This window comes from Salvelinus namaycush, chromosome 11, assembly GCF_016432855.1.
Source record: "Salvelinus namaycush isolate Seneca chromosome 11, SaNama_1.0, whole genome shotgun sequence".
NCBI classification, from domain to species: Eukaryota; Metazoa; Chordata; class Actinopteri; order Salmoniformes; family Salmonidae; genus Salvelinus; species Salvelinus namaycush.
The window spans coordinates 13,078,176-13,099,513 of record NC_052317.1 but is presented as its reverse complement, the minus strand read 5'-3'; the positions used below and the strand labels follow the sequence as shown (position 1 = coordinate 13,099,513).

Sequence of the window (21,338 nt, the reverse complement as noted above, 5' to 3'; positions counted from 1 at the left end):
GTAACCAAGGCATGGATAGGGTTTTCGGTGCTGGAGTGTGACAGTGAGGGGTGGAGCCTGGAGATTTTGCGGAGGTGGAAGAATGCTGTCCGGGTGCTGGTTTCTATGTGGGTTCGAAAGAGAGGGAACTATCCAGGGAGACACCAATGCTTTTGACTTGTGTTTACAGAGGGACAGGGAAACCATCAATGGTGATGCTTGTAGAGAGTGGATTTAGAGCTGATGAGCCTCTGTCTTGTTGCGTTTGAGGAGGTTCATGCTCATCAGCTCTGGATGTCCTGAAGGCATTGTTCTGAAACATGTTGGCTGGAGTTATGCTGTTATCTAATAACCAATACCGCTAGACTGTAATTACATAGTAGTTATTATGGAAGTACAAAGTGATGCCATTTTTCCTAATTTGTTTCGAGTGAACAGTAAGAAAGCATTTTTATTCAGCCTGGCACTATCACACCTGAATTGACTGGCCAATGAAGCGCAAATCCCTTGATGCAGCCTTCACCTTCACTTCTCTTGTCCTTTCAAGGCAGGCCAACCTTTACATATAATGGGAATATTCTGGCCACTGGGAAACACTGGAAATGTATAGGGAAAACCCCACCCACCAATAACGAGACGCACCTGGGCGCAATCACAGTTAGGTGACGCATGTCACACCAATAAAACAGTCGACATGGGTATTCCGTTATGTTTAATTAGAGAATAATTTAAAAGTGATTTGTTTTATTACACATGTACTCTTCATTACATAAAGCCATTTGTTTTCCAACATATTTAGAAAGAGGTCAAGCTACGCATGACTAAGTCGCGTGACTAAGTTGCTTCACAGTGTCAGCTTAATGGCGTATATTATCATATATTATTTGATCATTTTATATGTGGACTATAATATCTTTATAATATTGATACAGTCATGGGTCACTTGCGTTGTTGGGTGTTTATAACGTACTTGTATCTGACCTGTTAGTCAGTTGAATATCTGGTTAAATGGTGTGCTCGCCTTAGCTCTGTCACGGTAGAACTGTGTCCCGTGGCGCTGGAACAAGAGCACCCATTGTCATGTACCACCGAATCTGTACAATAAACTGGAGATTCGTGCCAGTTTTTATACGTTTTTGTGTGCTATTTCGGGGGGCTGCACTGCTAAAAGCAACGTCTCCTATGGAGCGGAGCCTGTTCCAAGGAATGATAAGGCCGTTGTTAGATAAGTGCAGTGAGCAGGTCGGAATGTAGGAGTGCAGACGGTCAGTAAGGTATGAGGGCACCAGTCCATTGAGCGCTTTGTAGGGGAGAATGAGTAGTTTGAAGGGGATCCTCCCTCTGTGGCAGATGGGGATTTTCGGTGAGATGGAGAGGAGGAAATTCCAGAAGATGACTGAGGAGCTCAGAGTCAAGGGATAAAGGACAGGTGACTGAAGACGTTAGGGCAAGAAGAGTTGATGACCACATAAAGTCATTTAGAACCCAGGTCAGAGTAGGATGGCAGCCTAACGCTATATTTTAGCCCACAATTTTAAGCCAGTGTGTTTCATAGGTAGTTTATTGCACCCTTATTAGGTATTAATTACATTTGATTTCAGCAACCCTCCAGTCATTTGAACCAGTGACCTTGCAGCTATTGGCTTTTACTTAAAAGCTGCTAATTAGTCCCTGATAAGTGGGAGCTTAAAAAGTGTTACTGTTTCATTACCTCACATAGGCTTAAGATAAGAAGTATGAAAGAAGAAGCGGTTAATATAGGTTCAGAGATTACTTAGACAGAATGATTGTGTTACAGAAAATGTAATTAGTCATTTGTTTTAATAAATGTTATTCTTATTAAGTTGTCAAATTTTGAGGATCTTGGGGTGGAAGCTGTTGTCCTCATCTTGAAGAAACATGGAGAACAAAAGGAGGCTACTAGTGGAGCGCAACAGGTTGTCGTGCCAACTGGAGCTGTCTGAGAATTTGGTCTTTCCTTTGCAGGTAAAGCACTATTGAAAAGCAGATTAAAAGCCAGACAATGTGTTTGCTGTGTTTCTTGTTTTCCAAAGCATATTATTATTCAGTGGGTGATTATACTTGTCCTATATTATGTCAAGTGTCATTCTGCACCATGCTCTTTAATTGTTCGTAGGTGTAAACACAACTGGACCACAGGAGGGTGGGAGGAACCGAGCAGATCTAGTTCAGACGGTTAAAGACATCTTCAATTCTAAATGTAGTATGTTTATAGTGATTTCCTTTCTGACAATAGCAAACAGCAGATACATTTAGTCATATCAATAGATTACAAATACATTTAGTCACATGAATAGATTGCAGATACATTTAGTCACATCAACTGATTGCAGACAAAATGTAATTGTATTGTTTAGTGTTACCAGTAATGTAGTATGTAACATTTTATGTTTGATATCTACAGTATGTTATCCATGCCAAGCTCCCTGTGTCTTCCCTGTTAGATGAATGTGGTGGAAAAGGTCGGTTCCCCTACCGCTCTTTTGAGGAGGGGACCATTGTCATTAGATGTCTGGGGCTGGAGTTAACCATCAAGCGACCATCATCTTTTGGAAAGAGACAGCTGATAGACATACTGGCAAAGGCAGAGGACTTCAAATTTGAAATGATTAGGTGTAAATTAATTATATCTTATATCTTGATATAACTGAATAGACATTGTAGGCCGGCCCCTGAAATGACTCTTGCAAGACGTTTTATTGTGTGAAAAAGAAGTGAAGCGCTGCACAATAATAGATTTCTGTAGATAGAAGTTGCTCTTTTGGTAAAGTGGTTAAGGGTTAAGACACACGGGGCTTGTAACATAAAGTCAGTAACCAAAGGGCAAGGTGGTCCCGTCAGGTAAAAGCAATCTCTTGTCATAGACTACCCGGAATCTTTTAGTAAGTGGGGAATTACGTAGATGGAACCCCTTTTTATCCCTAACAATCTTTTTTTTAGGAGTTCAACATTTATAATTCACAATTCCTGTCGTTTATGAACCCCTCGACTAAGCGTGTGATTGATTCCAAGTTTACACGGGGGGCATTTTCATAGTTTTGAGTCACGCCTTTGGCTTTCAACATCATGTGATTGTCTTTAATCCTAAAAGCATAACTCTATGATATGGTCACCATCTTCGAGTTCACTCGTTAAACCACCCAGATAGTTGCTAAGCGGGGGGTTCCAATCACCCGATTTGCTTACATAGACCACCGAGTCTGTGTCATGATAAAAAATCCTCCTCTGCAGGTGCTCCATGAGGGTGTATAGTTCAAGTTGACCATAGGCCGTGGTAAATGCTGCAAGAAACACGTTTACATTACCCGGGGGTAGAACCCACTTCTTGTTACGTCTCCATTGCACCAGGGCAATGTCTTGACTCAAGAACGAAAAATGTGAAATTTCGTATTGTTCCAGAAAAACAAATTCCATAAATTCTTCGGAATCTTTAATGATCAACGTTGTTAGCATATTACTTCTCTGGGATAATTTACCCCGAAGGGAGTTAAGAAATAATTTTGACAGATTTATTTTGGTTTTGTTGACCTCTATTCTGTCAGGGTCAAGGTGTATAGGGGAGGGTAAACAGTTGCTTTTATCAGACCAAAATAGTTTTGCGGTAAGTCAAAGTCACGGTGAATAATTTCAGGATGACCCATAGGTTAACGAGGAACTCATTACATGCGGATAAAGGGATGTAAAATCTACATATCCAATTGTCTCATCTGGTTGCGCTATATAGCGTAATGTCAAAGCCTTGGTACGACCTCCATACAAGGCCTGTCGGGGTTCCAGGGGTTCGGGTATGTCATAGGTGGAAAGGAAAGCTCAAACATGAGGATCAGACTTTTTGAGTTCTGTCCACTCGTGCTCCCAATCACATTCACTTTCAACCCATAAACAGCCTGTAAAGATTCCAATTTGTCTTGGAACTCCTGGTACATATCCCCAAAAGTATTTTGGGTTAAGACACACATGTCCTGGGGCACAAAGCAAGATTTATAACCGTGGAAGAAACAACCGTTGTACTCATACACTGTCTCAACATCATCAATCTGTGTGTAACCATCTACATAGTAGGGTCCAATATTCTTCTCCCCTTTATTCAAAGCATGTTGAATAAAAATGTTGTTATCCTGGGACAAGTACTCCAACCATTGAATGGACCCGCTAGATTATGACTTGAATTGTCGGCGGTAGTTGTCAGGCGATGGAATAGCTATAGATGCCTATCGTACAGCTATGGATGCTGTACGATAGGTTTTCATGCATGCCGATGCAATAGTTGTACAACTCCAGGGGTCAATGGCTGCATCTTTGATTACCTCTTCTCTGAATCTGAGGCATCCGTCACGCAGGATAACCACATCATTGTCACAGTATAATTCCATCTCTTTATGGAAATCAAAGGTACTATGACGTACTGTCTCATACCATGTCGTGAATCTCTCTCGCTCTTTGGGAGACATTTGATCACACCCGTACATTTCGGGGCTGGGATAATATCCAATATAATGTAGATTCTCCTCAGATGTGAAGAAATGAGGAAAACAACCCTTCACAGAGTTTTCAAAACCCAAGGCCTCAGGCATTTGAGCCAATCTCATGGGTAAGAAACTTAATGGCTCTCCTTCTCTGATCATGTGTTGAATAATGCCTTATTAATGGCAGTAATGTCCTGTAACTTATGGTTTTGCCTTGTTATTCAATATTCACCTTTAATCTTTCAGATCTTTCTTGATAGCCTATTAGTGTAACTTAACAATAGTCCTTTTGCACATTTCTCCAGTCCCCTCCAGACGTGGCGAGGGCCAGCCGGGACCCAGTGGACCTCCAGTCCCATCCAGATATGGCGAGGGCCAGCCGGGCCCCAGTGGACTTCGAGTCCCCCCAAGAAGTGGCGAGGTCCAGCCGGGCCCCAGTGGACTTCAAGTCCCCCCAAGAAGTGGCGAGGTCCAGCTGGGCCCCAGTGGACTTCGAGTCCCCCCAAGAAGTGGTGAGGTCCAGCCGGGCCCCAGTGGACCTCCAGTCCCATCCAGATATGGCGAGGGCCAGCCAGGCCCCAGTCGACCTCCAGCCCCCCCAAGAAGTGGCGAGGGCCAGCCGGGCACCAGTGGACCTCCAGTGCCCCTCAGACGTGGTGATGAACGGTTTGGCCTCAGCGGACCTCTGGGGCCCCCCAGACCCCATGTTGCATCCTCACCTGATCAGCCGGTGGGTCTACATTCTCCCCAATCATTTCATGGCCATTTTCAAAAGTCTGCCAAAATATGCTTCTGCAACCACATTGCAATTAGCGAAGATCCCAATGCAACAACAAAAACAGGGTTGTTGAAACCAAAATGTTCAGTTGAGACCAATCATATTTCAGCTACATTGAAGGGGCTGAGCTACAAAGTAGTAGCACCTAACTGTTTGTGAATTCAGGGGAAAGGCTATGGGCCATATAACTGTGATGATGTATAATTAGCAATTTTACTTTATTTGTTTCAGACCTTTGTGGTTTCTTCCGGGTTTCCTGCCTTGGAGACTTTTCTGGTGGGTCCACTTCTCTTCACTGCAAGGACATATATTTCCTCATCATCCTTGCTGGTTTAGCTATGTTGTCCTTTACCACATCTTTCAGCAGTTTATATTTATTTCACCAAGCAAGTTGACTGAGAACACAAACTGTATTACAACAACAAACTGGGGATAATTTGCATGCATGGGAAGGTGAGGGGTAGAATGGGCCAAAATGAAGTGTACAAAAATGAAGATGTCTTCTCTTGTGTTTTTTTGTGGGGTAGGGTCTGCCTGTCTTGCCTGAATCCCCCGAGTCCCCAGGTCCTGCAGTTGCTGAGTCAGTGGGACCCATAACTGACACTCTTGCCCACGCCATGCTGGTGTCAGATGTGAGCCATAAAAATGTGGTTGTTTGCTTTGTTTTTAATGGTGGGAATTGAGTCACAAAAATATGTTGAAATTAAGGGTCCAGTATATTGAAATTAAATGCGTCCATCTTATGAGGATAAGTCTGCTGTTTTTGTGAGACAGAAAGATGAATGAAAGTCAAATGAATAGTTTTGTTTGTGTTATACGTGTGATAGTATTTAACTGCATGGCAGTACATGTTAGTATTTAGTTAATTTCATAACTGGTTATAATGAGTCCTAATACATACATTTGTGTTACAGATAACCCCAAACACCCTGGTGACATTGGACATCTCCCAACTTTATGAACATTTCAAATAGAACAAATCTTCCTATTTGTATTTTGTTATTTTGGTGGTTAATATAGGGCAGACAGACATATTCTCTACTTTCTCCCCTTTTCACTTGCCTCCTTTTTTTTGCAGTAATGCTGCATTCACTTGGTTGCATGTATGTATACATCCTATTCAGAATATTGTTAATATTTTTAAACATTTTCATTACTTGAAGGGCTGTGAAAACAATGAAAATGTCACAATATATTTAGGGATGCAAAACCCAGATAGGAATCATGTGTTGGATCTATTGCCATGGACGTAGCATCTTCCTTTCCAATCCATTGGCAAATGTCTTTAAACTGCATGTTTCTCATTTGATGATTTAGGACAGGGTTCCCCAACTGACTGTGGTTTTATTTGGCCCCTCAATTTTTCTGAGCATCAAAATTATATATATATATTATTTTTAAAAGACGCTGTTAAGCCTCATAGCCTACTTGAGCCAGTTAAGGTATTTTATATAGGCCTCGGGAGAAATTGACTCCAATTAAGCCCTCATGTTATTTGTAAAGTCACATTAAAATTAAGATTATTGTTGAAATGAATTACTCGACTGGTGTAGGTTTTCTCCATCTGTTGCTGTGCAACACTTGCATAACAAGTTAGCTATATGTTCAGCACCATGCACTGGTCACCTCCTATTGATTGCGCTGCGGTTGCAGCTTTACCTTTCAGCACCAAAAAATGGTCCGCTGCCTGCTTCCTGCATTCTCTCTCATGAATGAAGTAAAATGTGACTTTTGCATTATTAAGGTAGGGTAACATTGTAGGTACACTACACCACAATTTCGAATACAGTAGCTATTCTTTCTATTTGTCCTATTGAAAAACACAAACTACAGTATTTAGCCGAAAGCAGCATATGATTTTACAGTAGACTATAGATGTAGGCTACTGTATAGTCACATGGCACGGTGTTAAAACGTTAGAGTAGCACACTGGTCTGAACAACTTATATCCTCTTAGTGAATGTCTCTTAATGAGAAACAATCATCAAAATGGATGGGATGCAGGGTGATATGCTGCTGTCTGTACAATTGTTTTACAAAAAAGGAACAGATGTTTCTAATAGATCATTTGTGTTTATAAAAGAGGGCGACATCACAATTGATATCTTATGCTTTGATGTTTTTTTTGGGGGGGGGGTGATAAAACATTGAATAGGCCCCCCAAAAATACAACAAACCTTGGGACAGAACGGGCACCGGCAGTTTCTGGAGGCAGACGGCGCAACATGTCAAGTTCAGACATAGCATGTCGGAACTCCTCATAGGCCTCATTTGTCAGGGCAATATACAAGTCTCTTCCCTGAAATGAATGAACAGAGTCACTTTGATTCATTACTGCATTCCATCAGAGTAAGCCATCAACACAGACAGACAATGCATCTTCACATACAAGTGGCACATGGTTTCTGTGACATCCATTTATCAAAACAGGAATTTGGTTATGAACTTTTGCAGACAAAGTAGACATGGTAATAGAGTCAGATTATAAAAGGGATTACTTACTGTCCTGTGAGGAAAACGTAATGACAGGCATATGGCCCTGAGTGTAACACCACTCTCAAGCTACAGGCTGGTTATCTGCTTGAGTAGTGAGCAGACCACTGCAGTCTGAGGCTGACGGGGTGTGCAAGGCCAGAGCATGTACCTGACCAATGATACTGCTTTTGGCTCATGCACCTGACCAATGACACTGCTTTTGGCTCATGTACCTGACCAATGACACTGCTTTCGGCTCACACTGGCAGAGCTCTACTCGCACATCATGCACTCTGCCTGAAAGAAGAACAAGAGTTAGTCATGAAAAGCTCCATTAAAAAGAATGGAGCAAAAACTACACATTCCCAAATGCAAATTTAAAATTGTTTTCTTTGACATATCTGTGATGCGTAACGGCACGATCTGCAGGAATTCAGTTTCACCATAATTCAAGGTCAACAACGTAGAACACTTTGCATTTCACATAGTAAACACAACCAACAAGCTTAAGAAGTTTAGGTTTGGTGAAAAACGTAACTTATGTTTGAGAAATTAGTTTCTTTGTCAATTGGGCACATGATGAAACGTTGTTGATGAGAATTACTTGCCAGATCTCCAGGTGGTGCACAATGTTTTTGTCTTTATGGGTGGCCACCACACAGTCAGAACAAAATATTGTCTCAGCCCCAGTCAGTGTACAGCCATATTATCTCTGGCTGGATCCCACACACGGACGGCAGGTGGCCTAGTGGTTAGAGCGTTGGACTAGTAACCGAAAGGTTCCAAGATTGAATCCATGAGCTGACAAGGTAAAAATCTGTCGTTCTGCCCCTGAACAAGGCAGTTAACCCACTGTTCCTAGGCTGTCATTGAAAATAAGAATTTGTTCTTAACTGACCTGCCTAGTTAAATAAATAAAGGTTAAATAAAAAACCCAGAGCAGATGGATTTTACCATGTTCTCGACAAGAATGTTGGCAGCTGCTCCCTCATTTATCTCCATGCAGCCACTGTTTCCCCTTTTCTCCTCTGAGTACTGGTAGTCTGGGTATTACTTGTAACTGGACTATGGTCCTCCCGCTGCTCCTCTCTTTGGGCCTGAGTAGGTTCCGAGCCGGAGGTGCAGCACTGAGGGACAATGTGCCTCTTTCGTCTCAGAGCCTTGCCTCTCAATGGAATTCCCTTGCCCAGGATAAAGATTTTTGTTTTTCCAAATTTGTGCATCGTTGCACAATTCTGAAACAAAGACAGTTATGAAGAATCAGATAAAATACATATCATTGATCACAAACTCAAGGAAGGCAAACCAGCAAATTCCTGTCCACTTTCAAAAGGTATTCACCATATCTCTCTGATGTTTCACAAATAATTTGACAAGGATTTTGACAAGGATTATGCAACATTTAGGACAAGGACCATCAACTAGATTCAGCCGTGGGCCAATTTTTTCTTGAGCAGACAGTCGGGGGGCCGGAACATAATATAAATATTTGTAGATTGCAAATTGACTTCAAGAAGCCTAAACATATAATATTTGGCAAAAAAATGATCATTTCAAACCTTGATTACATTTGGGGACATTGCCCTGAATACGGTTACGTCTCTCGGATGGACGTTAAAACAGGTGTCCTGACTCTCTGTGGTCATTCAAAATCCCATGGCACTTATTGTATGAGTAGGAGTGTTCACCTGGTGTGATGGATAAATTACCAACCTGGCCACATTCAATCATGGCTACCTAATCATCCCCCTCATTCCTAATTGGCATACATCACTCCTCACCTCTCCACCTGATGTATGGTGAGCTTTCTGGCACAAAAATGGTCGGGTACTAAAACATTGATGGTGGATGAGGTGAGTTTCCCCCTACTATGTAATGCACTTCGAGTGCCTCAGTTAGTAGAAAAATGCTATATAAATCCAATCAATTATGATTTATTATTTGTACACGATCACGTGTCTCTCTATTATGCTTGGGAATATTTTTGGAACAGATTTCCAAAATTAAAATCAATTGGGAGCTGATTTCCTGGTGCTTTTAGTCTTATGACCAACAAGAAAAAAATATTAAATATTTTTTTTTTTAACTGTGACTCAGTCAAATCTTTGAAATTGTTGCGTTTATATTTTTGTTCAGTGTATATTTTGCTGCTGATCAGGATTTGACACAGGAGCGGTGGGTGCAGGATTTTGTTCTAGATTAGCAGTAACATTTACCCTATGTGCAATATTTGTTCAGCAATTCTTTAATCTTTGGCAATAGTTTTCTTGGATTGTAAAATCTCCAATGTGGTTAATCCTTTCTGAAGTACACGGTAAAGGCGGCCACAGTACCAGATCTACCACAGCATCCAAGGGCGTTTATTTTCCCTGTCAGCCAATGAAACAATGACATTTGTTCCGAGTAGACGGGGATTGGTCAGACAGACTGGGGGAACCTGTGCATGTTTCGGGGAGCAGGGTGGTCAGATATTTAATTTGATATTGTTTTGCTAAATCCAAATATTTAGCCAACTACATCATGCTAGTGTCGGTGCTATTGATGATTGCACTAGCCAGTGCTGAACCATCGGTGTATTTTCGAGAGCAGTTTGAAGATGGCAAGTTCCATTCATTTCGTGCGGGCTGCAGCTATTGCCAACTAACCTAACAGCTAGCTGACCAAACATTTTACAGCTAGCATCTTAATTAATATCAGTGAGCTATCTAACCACGAAACAATAATAGCTAGCTATGCTTTGTGAGACGCGATAATGCACGTATATTTAGCCACACTGACTGCAAAAATGATGGCCGGCTAACTATCACGGTAGCCAGTTATCTAGCTAATCAAATTGATAATTAACGGATCAAGCTAACCCTAAATCTTGTATGAACCGTTCGCTAAATTGGTTTTATTCAACCATGCCAATATACATGGTTGACTTAGCTGCTAATATTTGCTTCTAACAATGTATTTTTTTCTGTCAGATGCTTGGAATACCCGTTGGGTTGAATCCAGCCATAGGTCGGACTATGGGAAATTTGTCCTGACTGCTGGGAAATTCTATGGAGATGCAGAGAAAGACAAAGGTAGATGTCATGGACCTACGACTTCATGCAGTAGAATAAAGAACCTTGAATGCATTTTCTATTACACGCTAGAGGCTTATTTTATCCCTCTGAGGTTATGACTGTCCATGTGATGAAATATCTGGTTTTATGACCCCAGCATTGTTTTGAGAATGTCAGATTGTCAGTCTTACACATTTCTGCTCTCTGTGTGGAGCAGGAGCCATCTCTGAAGTTGAAAAAGTCCAAAACATATCTTATCGCCCCCAGGTCTCCAGACCAGCCAGGATGCCCACTTCTACTCTTCTTCTGCTCGCTTTGAGCCCTTCACCAACCAGGCCAAGACCCTGGTGATCCAGTTCACTGTCAAGCACGAGCAGAACATCGACTGCGGGGGAGGCTACATCAAGCTATTCCCCGCTGACCTCGACCAGGCAGACATGCATGGAGACTCTAACTACAACATCATGTTCGGTAAAGTTCATCAGGAACAATGAGATTTGATTGAGAACCAGTTCCTCCCTTGTTACACATTCAACATTCAGAGAAATTGTCCAGGTCGTATATTTATTTTGTATTGCTAATCATAGTGTTTTTCTCCAGGTCCAGACATCTGTGGCCCAGCCACGAAGAAAGTTCATGTCATTATCAACTACCAGGGCAAGAATCACCTCATCAGAAAGGACATCAGATGCAAGGTACAGTAAGCCTATATCCCAAATCAGGCTTCTTCAATATCTTATATCCTCATTGGGAGGAATCAAAATCAATCGTCTTTGTTTTGCAGGATGATGAGTACACCCATCTGTACACTCTGATCCTGAACCCTGACAACACGTATGAGGTGAAGATTGACAACAAGAAGGCGGAGTCTGGAAGTCTGGAGGAGGACTGGGACATTCTGCCCCCTAAAAAGGTCAAGGACCCCGAGGCTGTGAAACCAGATCACTGGGATGAGAGAGAGAGGATGGAGGACCCAGACGATAAGAAACCAGAGGTGGGTAAGATGGACTCCTAGCCTGCCTGGACCCATGGCTGTTTCTGCACTCAACAATGCTACGCTAGCTAGCCACATTATTGTGCGGGCAGGACAACGGCAGAAACAGACTGGCAGACCAGGCATCTAGCCAGCTATTCTGATTCAAAAGCAATCCATCTTGTCAATCTTTTATGAGTAATATGTCTTTCATGAATGTAGTTTTATTAATGATTAGTTCATGATTCTGTTATTTGTCAGGACTGGGATAGCCCCGAGAACATTGCTGACCCTGACGCTAAGCAGCCTGAGGATTGGGATGATGAGATGGACGGTGAATGGGAGCCACCCATGGTCTCCAACCCTGACTATAAGGCAAGCAGTCAGACACTTCATAACTGGGGTGTTTTCCTGGCTCTACACATATGGCAGGATCACATTTTATTTCTCATAATATTAGACAAGGACGCAGACAAGGTGACAGTAGCTTTCCCTGTGCTTTGGATTACTGCTTCAATTATATGAACAGCTGTTTGATTGATTTGTTTGCTTTCTCAGGGTGAATGGAAACCCCGTAAGATTGATAACCCTGACTACAAGGGCAAATGGTTGCATCCTGAGATTGACAATCCAGACTACAGTGCAGACTCTGAGATCTACAGATTTGACAGCATAGGAGTCATTGGCCTGGACCTGTGGCAGGTACTGTGGAGGCCCTTATTCAGTCTTTTTAATACCTTAGTTATTGATAATGAATAATAAAGAGTGGAATCGAATTGAAAAGGATTCAGTTTGGGATCATTCTTTTTAAAAGCCCTCTATATTTTAATTTAATCGAAAAGAGAAAAGGAAACGCATCCCTGAAAGTCTTTTTGCCCTGAAATGTTTGAAGTAATTCAGACTTATTCATTGCCGTCGCAGGTGAAATCTGGGACTATCTTCGATAACTTCCTGATCACAGATGATGCTACGCTGGCAGAAGAAGTCGGCAATGAGACCTGGGGTCAGACTAAGGTCAGTGGCACTCACCTCTCAGGTTCACACTTACATATTCACACTGGTGTCTCTCTCGAGTCGCATTCCCCCCCAACCCGTTCCCTTGCAATTTGTTCCAGGATGCTTTGTCTGAATAAATCCACTATTTTGCTGTCAGATCCTTACGAAGACATATTTGTAACGTTGCCTACCAGCACACTACAAACTGTAAAAATGCTAATTCCTGTGGTTTGTTAAAAAGGCTGTCTGTTTCATGTTCTGTAGGACCCAGAGAAAAAGATGAAGGAGTCCCAGGAGGAGAAGGAGAGGAAGAAACTAGAGGCAGAAGAGATGGCGGGGAAAGAGGAGACAAAAGACGAGCCTGGAGAAGAGGAGGAGGAGGAGGAGGAAGAAGAGGAAGAGTTGGAGCATGAAGAAGAGGAGGAAGAAGAGGAGACTGGAGCACAGGAAGAGGAGGAGGAAACAGATTCTATAAAGGATGAACTTTAGAGGACTTTGACTTTCTCATAGGGGTGACTTCGTTCTTTGAGCCTGGGGAGAGATTATTCATCATTTCACTTTACCATCCAGTCAGTCCTCAAAGTAATAATGTTGAGAGAAGGGGAGGTGAAGGAGTCATTTACTGCAAAATCTGTGCCATTTTTTTATTTCATTTTTAAAAATTAATTTATTGGATTTTAACTTGTTAGTTTATCCCCTAATTAATAAAAAACTGACACTTTTTGTTATTGTATCAAATAATAATTCACATTTGGTAATATATTGGCAAATGTTTTTACTGTGTTTTTTCTTACAGGCTCGACTTAATGCTAACCTATTTCTTGTAAGTATGCTTTTATAGTCTGTTGCTCCACCAAATATTACAGATGAAGTCTAATTCAATGGTGCTTGTTTGTTTTGTATACTTAATTCACATTGGGTGATTGTGTACACAATGTGAATCCTACTTGGTATTCACATGCATAGCGATTAGTTTCCCATTCGTTCCATTTGCTTACTAAATTCAGTCACACACTGGAATACATAATATTAGGTAGAATTTAGAAGTAGCATCTGTAACCTCACCTAGACAAATTCAGTCATCAACCTCTTATATTCCACTGACATTCAGCCAAGGACTATTGTAGCCAAATCATCAAACTTTTGTCTCTCAAACACTAACCTCATACTTCCTAATGTAGCATAGTGCATTTGTTCTCCCCTTAATTGTTTTTGTAGATATTTGTTACCTTATTTGGGAAATTATGATTACAAAGATTGTTGTGCAAAAATACTGTACAGTAATAAAAAAAGAGAGCTGTTTGGATTTGACATGTATATTGTGTGCCTTTGTTAAAAATCACCATCACACTATACTATTTATATTTACAGGCAATTAGAAGTCAAACAAATGAAATAGCACCATATGGATGCTTCTAGGCATTTTTCTACAGAGCAGAATTAATCACAAACACTGACAGCCTTTCATAACATCTCTAGAAAATATTTGTTCTCTGTGTTGAAGTTATTGTCTTGCTATTTAGAGTAGAAAGTGACAAGTACGCAGTTTAATTTCCTATTGCAGCTACTGTCTCTCCAAAGTGAATATGTTTATCACCAGCAGTCAGCATCCTCTGTCTCTAGGTCCAATGTAGCTTTCTGGAGCCTTATCTGCCCTCCTGCACATTTGCGTCAGCAGAATAGCATGTTACGAATAGATATTTTTCACCATACAAAGGGCTTTATAACTTATGTAACGTAGCAAAATGACAATGTAAACAACGCTAATGATGTTTGGACGCCTCTGAACTCAGCTGGTATCAAGGGTCGACCCTCCCACGTGATGAAAGGCTCAAGAATGGAGTCGGAACAGGCTATGAGAAATTGTAAAATTTACCAGAAGCGCCAGTTTACTCCAAACAGAGTCGACCTTGGTTATTTCTAGGTAAATAACCGAACTATCAAAACCTTCTCGGATAATCGCTTTGGGATCCCACGCTGTGTACGGGACCGCAGCCAATATCTAGTCGGGTACCTGGGGATGCGATGGGAGAGCGAGTACCGCAGAGATGATGCGTTTTGTACTGGATTGCTTGCGGACGCCAAGGCAACCGGCACCGTGCAGTGAGAGGTTGGTACTGGGATAACGATGATGGATCAGGAAAAGCTTAGTTGACGATAATCTCCTTTTCTACATTGACCTATCATCCATAATAGAGCGAGGTCATGTTTAAGGTTAACGGTTTACCCCCGTATGCAATTTCAACAATCCTGTTGTGAAGAGATGTTTTTTTTTAATGAATGACCAGTATGAGGCACTAAAGCGGGGATGTTTAATATCTTCTCATTGATCGTAGTAACAGCTGGTCTATGAATGCAATTCATCGACATGCACCAACAATAAAATATAGCCTATTTTAGACAGACAGACAGCAATTGGTTAACTGGTTAATTTTCAACTGATTGTAATTAATACAATTCTAAAATGGAATTCTTGATCGTCTCCCCAAAAATATAAATTTAAGCAAATCATTTCACAAATGTACACCTATATGGAATAGGCCTATATAGCAGGTTGGGCTATTTCCTATTGAGTATAATAAAAAGCCTTTTACATTCACCTGTACACTCATTCATTTTTCATTGCTATTTAAAATGATCATTTGTATACTGTATGATATTTATTGAAGAAAAAAAACGGTGCAGTACAACATTTACTGGTGCAAATGTTTATTAAAGTACCGTATTCTATAAAACTAGGTAGGTAAGAGTCTTCAGGTGAGGCCTCCCTTAACACATAGTGTTGCATTGACACTGCAGTCATATTGATATTACAGTCATTCTCAAACGAGGCTGTTTTAATTTAGAGCCCTCTGAGCCCTGAGATTTTCACTGGGCTTAGCCCCTTCCTCTAGCCCATTCCTCTGCAGGTTGGAGCAAACAGTCATTTGCATAGAGAGACAACAGGGATAATACAATGTAACACAGTGCTGTGATATTAACTTAGCTTTGTTAGATACATTCTGAATCAAGGAAATGGTTAATGAACAAGTAATGTCTCTCATACTGTGGTTTGACAGCATGTTCTTGAGGAATGGCACATTCCCATTATTTCTTATGATTGTTAACCCTTCACGGTGCTGAATCAGGTATGGGGGGATGACGGATAGTGTTTTGAGAGGGGAGGTGAAGGGAGGAGAATCATAATATGAGAGGGGGACGATAGGGGGAGGAGAATGATAGTATGAGAGGAGGAAGATAGGGGGAGGAGGAGGTAGTTAATACTCCTGTCATGGATGGACAACCCTCCCTCTCTGACTCATTCTCCATCTACATGCAACCCCTCTGCACAAGCTTAGTTGGTACATTCTCACTCTCTGTCTCCCCTTCTCCCCTCCCTCTTTTATTGCCTGGTGCCCATACATACACACAACACACACACAGCCTGCCTCAGTTTCCATATGCACCGTCTGTTTGACTGACAGACTAATGAGAATGGATAGAGTGGGGATGGAGGCTGGGGAAGAGGGGAAGGGAGAAGGGGGAGGTGGAGATGAAGGTAAGGGGGGATGGTTAGGTGCAGCATCAGTTTCATCCCTCCTTAAACATTCCTGTCTTCTCTGCTGGTCCCCCAGGGACAAGGACTTTGTGGAACAGGACGAGTGTGTTGCTCGGAAGACTGGAGAAATCAGAGTAAGGCCACACGTTTCCTATTACATTCCCACAGTGTGCGCGTGTGTGTGTGCGCGCGTGTGTGTGAGCGCACGTCTGACTGTTCACGTCTGTGTGCGCATCTGTGTGCGCTCTCATGTTTCACTGCCTACAGCAAGGTGTACGTGTTATGTGCGAGCCTGATCAGGATGTGCAGGGTTTCTAATGGCACCTTACATGAGCATACAGTACTGTACGGAGCAGGTCTCTTAGCTGAGAGTCTTCTGTGTTGTCATGTTGTTCTGTGTGTGAAGATTGAGGAAGGCGTGCACAGATTAAAGTACAGGTATTAGTAATCCTTTAGGGAATCGCTAGGCTTAAATATGCAGATTCCCTTTGACATATCTCCAAATCCTTTTCTCTATCGCGCCTTCCTTTTGGAGCAGGCGAGCTCTGCATTTACAGAGGACCATCTGGCCATGAGAATACAGATCGTGTCTACTGGTGTCCTTCAGCGTCATAGGAATGCCCATCCCAGCATCATAGGAAAGACTGTCATTATTTCAACTACAGTACACTGTGAACATTTTGCGTGCACCGCTACCTGTCGAGATGTCAATGTGTGAGATTCTATTTTTGTAACCCGGCAACAACCTGGGATGGAGCTCTGTATCCCCCGGCAACAGCATCTCTTTGACTACCGAGAGGTGGCCTCGACATGATCTCACCCAAAACTGATTTCCTGTCTCTCAGCTAGTGGTATTATTAAAATATGATTGTTGAAAATGTCTATGCTACTGGGCTTGTATTCTAAAGGGAATGCTGATCTAGGATCAGGTCTTTGGGAATACAGGCCCTGATCCGCTGTGTTTTCCTGCTGTCAAATAGCTACAATGTCACAGTGCAGAATGAACTACTTTGTGCATAAATGGTAGTAGATGCATGATAGATGCATTGTAGCGTTATGAAGGCTACTAAAGTGAATTATTAAGTGCCCCTCCATCCAAGGTAGCAACTTGACGTTGGGAAAATGTCCGATTTGTTTAGCAAGATTGCAAGTTGGCCTAAAATTGTCCCTGTGTTAGTATCTGGGATGATTCCCCAAAATATCACAACTTGATCCCCTAGTGACATCTTTTAGGACCTTGAGCAGAAGGGCTGAAATCCTTTCCAGACAATAGCCAACTGTCAGGATGAGCTGTGCATATTGAGCCTGAGTGAAACAGCTCTCTCTCTCATGGTTTATGCAGGTCTGAGTCACTACAGCGAGATTTTATTTCTCTTTACTTTGCTTTACTTCGCTCACTATAATGCTCTTTAGACTTTCCAGCTAAAAACAGAATCCAGCAGTTGAAGGGTTGAAAGTGCCTGTGAATATAAAGTCATTTATCTGCGTTAGTACAGCACATTGTCTGTCATTCATAACACCTCTCGCACTAGTGTATCGACAAGCTCATTATCAGAATACCATGCATATAGAGCCCTGGATACTCGCTAGGAAAGTGCCTCAAGCATTGCTTGAACTTTGGCTCTTACACTACCCCCCCCCCTCTCTCTCTCTCTCCCTCTTTCTCTCTCTCTCCCCCTCTCGCACTCCTCTCCTTCCCACTTCCCTGTCTATTTCTGCCCATCCCCCTCTTTCTTGGCAGTTTTCCCTCCAGTCAGTTAGATGTCTAATCATTCCTCTTTTTAGAATGGAGATCAGGTTGAATACTGCTGTGTAAAATTAATGGAAAAGCATCACTCCAAGTAAGCCTTATTTCTGCAGTGAAAGGGACTTTGAGTAGCTGTCTGTCTCTAGCCTCTATCTCCTCAGATTTTCAGTAACCACTGATCTCTCTCTCTCTCTCTCTCTCTCTCTCTCTCTCTCTCTCTCTCTCTCTCTCTCTCCCTCCCTCCCTTCCCTGCTCTCTCTGCCACTGCTGCCTCTACTCCATCTGCTCCTACTGTCACTCCATCTTTCCCACCCCTCTCCATCTGGCCCTTGTTTCTTTCTCTCTCTCACACTCTCTCCCCATTCCCTCTCTATCTGGTCCTGCTTTCTTTGAATCTGTCCACGTGTCCTTCCATTCTTTCCACCCCTCCATTCTCGCTCTGCTCCATCTGCCCCTGCTGTCCCTCCATCTCTCCCTCTCTTCATCTCTCCACTCCTCCATCCATCCCTCCCTCCACCTGCCTGTGTGTTCCACCCCACCAGGACCTGCAGGATGCCGTGCAGCAGGAGGGCATTGAGCTGGAGGAGCAGCGGGCAGACCGCCGGGAGCTGGAGGAGACCCTGGAGAAGCTGGAGCAGCACAGGATGGAGCTGGAGGACCAGCTCAAACTGACCAGGCTGGAGTGCGTCCAAGAGAGCCAGCAGGTGAGACACACACAGAGATAACAGCTGCTATGGCTGCTGTTAGGAGGGAATTCAGACTTAAGTTGCACACATGTAAATTGAATTTAATTCCCTTTTCATGCTCTTCTCTACGCGTATTCTGACCTTGAACTTAAACATGCCAGCAAGTTATACGTGTGTGTGGCAGAGGTGTGTCAGTAATACCAACATACATAACAACTGTCACTTTAGTGTTAGTTGCCTTCAATTTGTAGCCTACATTTTACATCTCATTACATCATTAGTTTACCTTTCTTTCCTCTGTCACGTCCGTGGGGTTGTTCCTGAGGGTCGCTAGCAATAGTGGATCATATGAAGCTAATGTTCTAACAAGTTGTGCAATCATTTGAGACATGTAGCCTATTTGAATCCTTATGGAACACAGACCATACGTAGCAGTATGCACGGTTCACGACGACTGGACTGTTGTCATCACAGTTCCATGATTAGCGAAGGTAGATTTGTAGATAGGTATAGATTTATATATGTTCAACCCATATTGTAGCCTTTTCTCACCTTCCAATTTTTCATGGATTGAAAAACTGAATATGGCAACTTTCAGGATGAATCAAACCACTGTCTTTTTGATTCACCAATATACACTACATATACAAAAGTATGTGGACACCCCTTCAAATTATTGGATTCGACTATTTCAGCCACACTCATTGCTGACAGGTGTATAAAATTGAGCACACAGCCATGCAATCTCCATAGACAAACATTGGCAGCAGAATGGCCTTACTGAAGAGCTCAGTGACTTTCAACATGGCACTGTCATAGGATTCCACCTTTCCAACAAGTCAGTTCGTCAAATTTCTGCCCTGCTAGAGCTGCCCTGGTCAACTGTAAGTGCTGTTATTGTGAAGTGGAAACGTCTAGGAGCAAGCTCACAGAACGGGACTGCCGAGTGCTGAAGTGTGTAGCGCGTAAAAATCGCCTGTCCTCGGTTGCAACACTTACTACAGAGTTCAAAACTGCCTCTGGAAGCAGTGTCAGCACAATAACTGTTTGTCAGGAGCTTCGTTAAATGGGTTTCCATGGCCGAGCATCTGCACACAAGCCTAAGATCAACATGCGCAATGCCAAGCGTCGGCTGAAATGCGTTCTCTGGAGTGATGAATCATGCTTCACCATCTGGCAGTCTGACGGACGAATCTGGGTTTGACAGATGCCAGGAGAACGCTACCTTCCCCATCTGTAAAATTTGGTGGAGGAGGAATAATGGTCTGGGGCTGTTTTTCATGGTTTGGGCTAGGCCCCTTAGTTGCAGTGCAGGGAAATCTTAACTCTACAGCATACAATGACATTCTAGACAATTCTGTGCTTAAAACCTTGTGGCAACAGTTTGGGGAAGGCCCTTTTCTGTTTCAGCATGACAATGCACCCATGCACAAAGCGAGGTCCATACAGAAATTGTTTGTTGAGATTGGTGTGGAAGAACTTGACTGGCCTGCACAGAGCCCTGACCTCAACCCCATCGAACACCTTTGAGAAGAATTGGAACGCCGACTGCGAGCCAGGGCTAATCACCCAACATCAGTGCCGACCTCACTAATACACTTGTGGCTGAATGAAAGCAAGTCCCCTCAGCAAATGTTCCAACATCAAGTGGAAAGGCTTCCCAGAAGAGTGGAGGTTGTTATAGCAGCAAATTGGGGACCAACTCCATATTAATGCCCATGATTTTGGAATAAGATGTTCGACGAGTCATGTAGTGTATTTTTTGTGTAAAGGCTCTCCATCCCCGCTTTTGCATGATTCATAAATACTTTCCTAACCATGAATAATCTAGAAGATCAGAGTATATTTTAATCTACCAATTGGTGCTGAAAAAGAGAAAATATTTAGATGGCTTTCTTTCATTGATCCCTAATATTCTGAACTTGTTCACTTGATTCTAGTGAGCCTGTCGAAAATTCCTATTAAAGGAACACAGTATTTAAAGGGATGGTTGAAGATTAACGTACTGAAAACCCTATTGAATGAAACACAACGAGAAAATCCGTTGGCCAACAAGTGGGCGGGTTTTCAGTGGTTACATTTTTAAAAATCAGTGCGCGCAAGGGAGCAACACCTGTCTGAATCAGCCTCTTACTGAATGAAACATAACAAGTACTGTTTTTATGAGTGAATGGTCATTTGTATCAGTAAAAGTTTATTCCATATTTTCATCTGTGCTCTATTGGCGAGGACACTGAACAACAAAGACCTCTACCAACCATAGACAGATTTGGAGCTGGATTCAATGCATAGCGCTGAAGATTAGCTTTGTAGCGCAGTTGAAATGGAAGGTTTCAATTGTTAGTGAACGCAATCTCGGTAAACGCGTAAACATTGCCTTTAAATTACAATCACATCACAAAGCTTATCTTCAGCACTACAGATTGAATCCAGTCCTTAGTTGGTTTGTGGTCAGTTCAAACCTATTCTCCAATCTTCAAATGAATAAAGATTATATTCATCCATTTTATTATTGCTACCCTTTCACGGCTCCCACGTTATCTCCCTCTGACTCTGCTGTCTCCTCCTCTCCTCCTCTGTCCCACTTCTTCCCTCCTTACAGATTCTTTCCCTGCAGGCGGAGGAG

The 21,338-nt window shown here is 42.4% G+C and overlaps 1 protein-coding gene across 1 annotated transcript; it reads left to right on the top strand.

Moving 5' to 3' along the window:
- The first annotated feature begins 10,239 nt into the window (after positions 1-10,239).
- LOC120055519 (calreticulin-like) lies at positions 10,240-13,333 on the top strand. The gene is made up of 9 exons (XM_039003383.1): positions 10,240-10,318; positions 10,689-10,790; positions 11,040-11,243; positions 11,373-11,467; positions 11,557-11,766; positions 12,007-12,120; positions 12,304-12,447; positions 12,667-12,759; positions 13,006-13,333. Exons 1-9 carry the CDS (start codon positions 10,240-10,242, stop codon positions 13,228-13,230), a joined length of 1,266 nt encoding a protein of 421 aa, XP_038859311.1. The 3' UTR covers positions 13,231-13,333.
- The last annotated feature ends 8,005 nt before the right edge of the window (positions 13,334-21,338 follow it).

What these genes read in the sequence shown, in the direction of transcription:
- LOC120055519 (XM_039003383.1), top strand. Translation starts at nt 10,240, where the DNA reads ATGCTAGTGTCGGTGCTATTGATGATTGCACTAGCCAGTGCTGAACCA. An exon ending in CAGACGATAAGAAACCAGAG is followed by an intron (nt 11,767 to 12,006) that starts GTGGGTAAGATG and finishes GTTATTTGTCAG; the next exon opens with GACTGGGATAGCCCCGAGAA. An exon ending in TTGGCCTGGACCTGTGGCAG is followed by an intron (nt 12,448 to 12,666) that starts GTACTGTGGAGG and finishes TTGCCGTCGCAG; the next exon opens with GTGAAATCTGGGACTATCTT.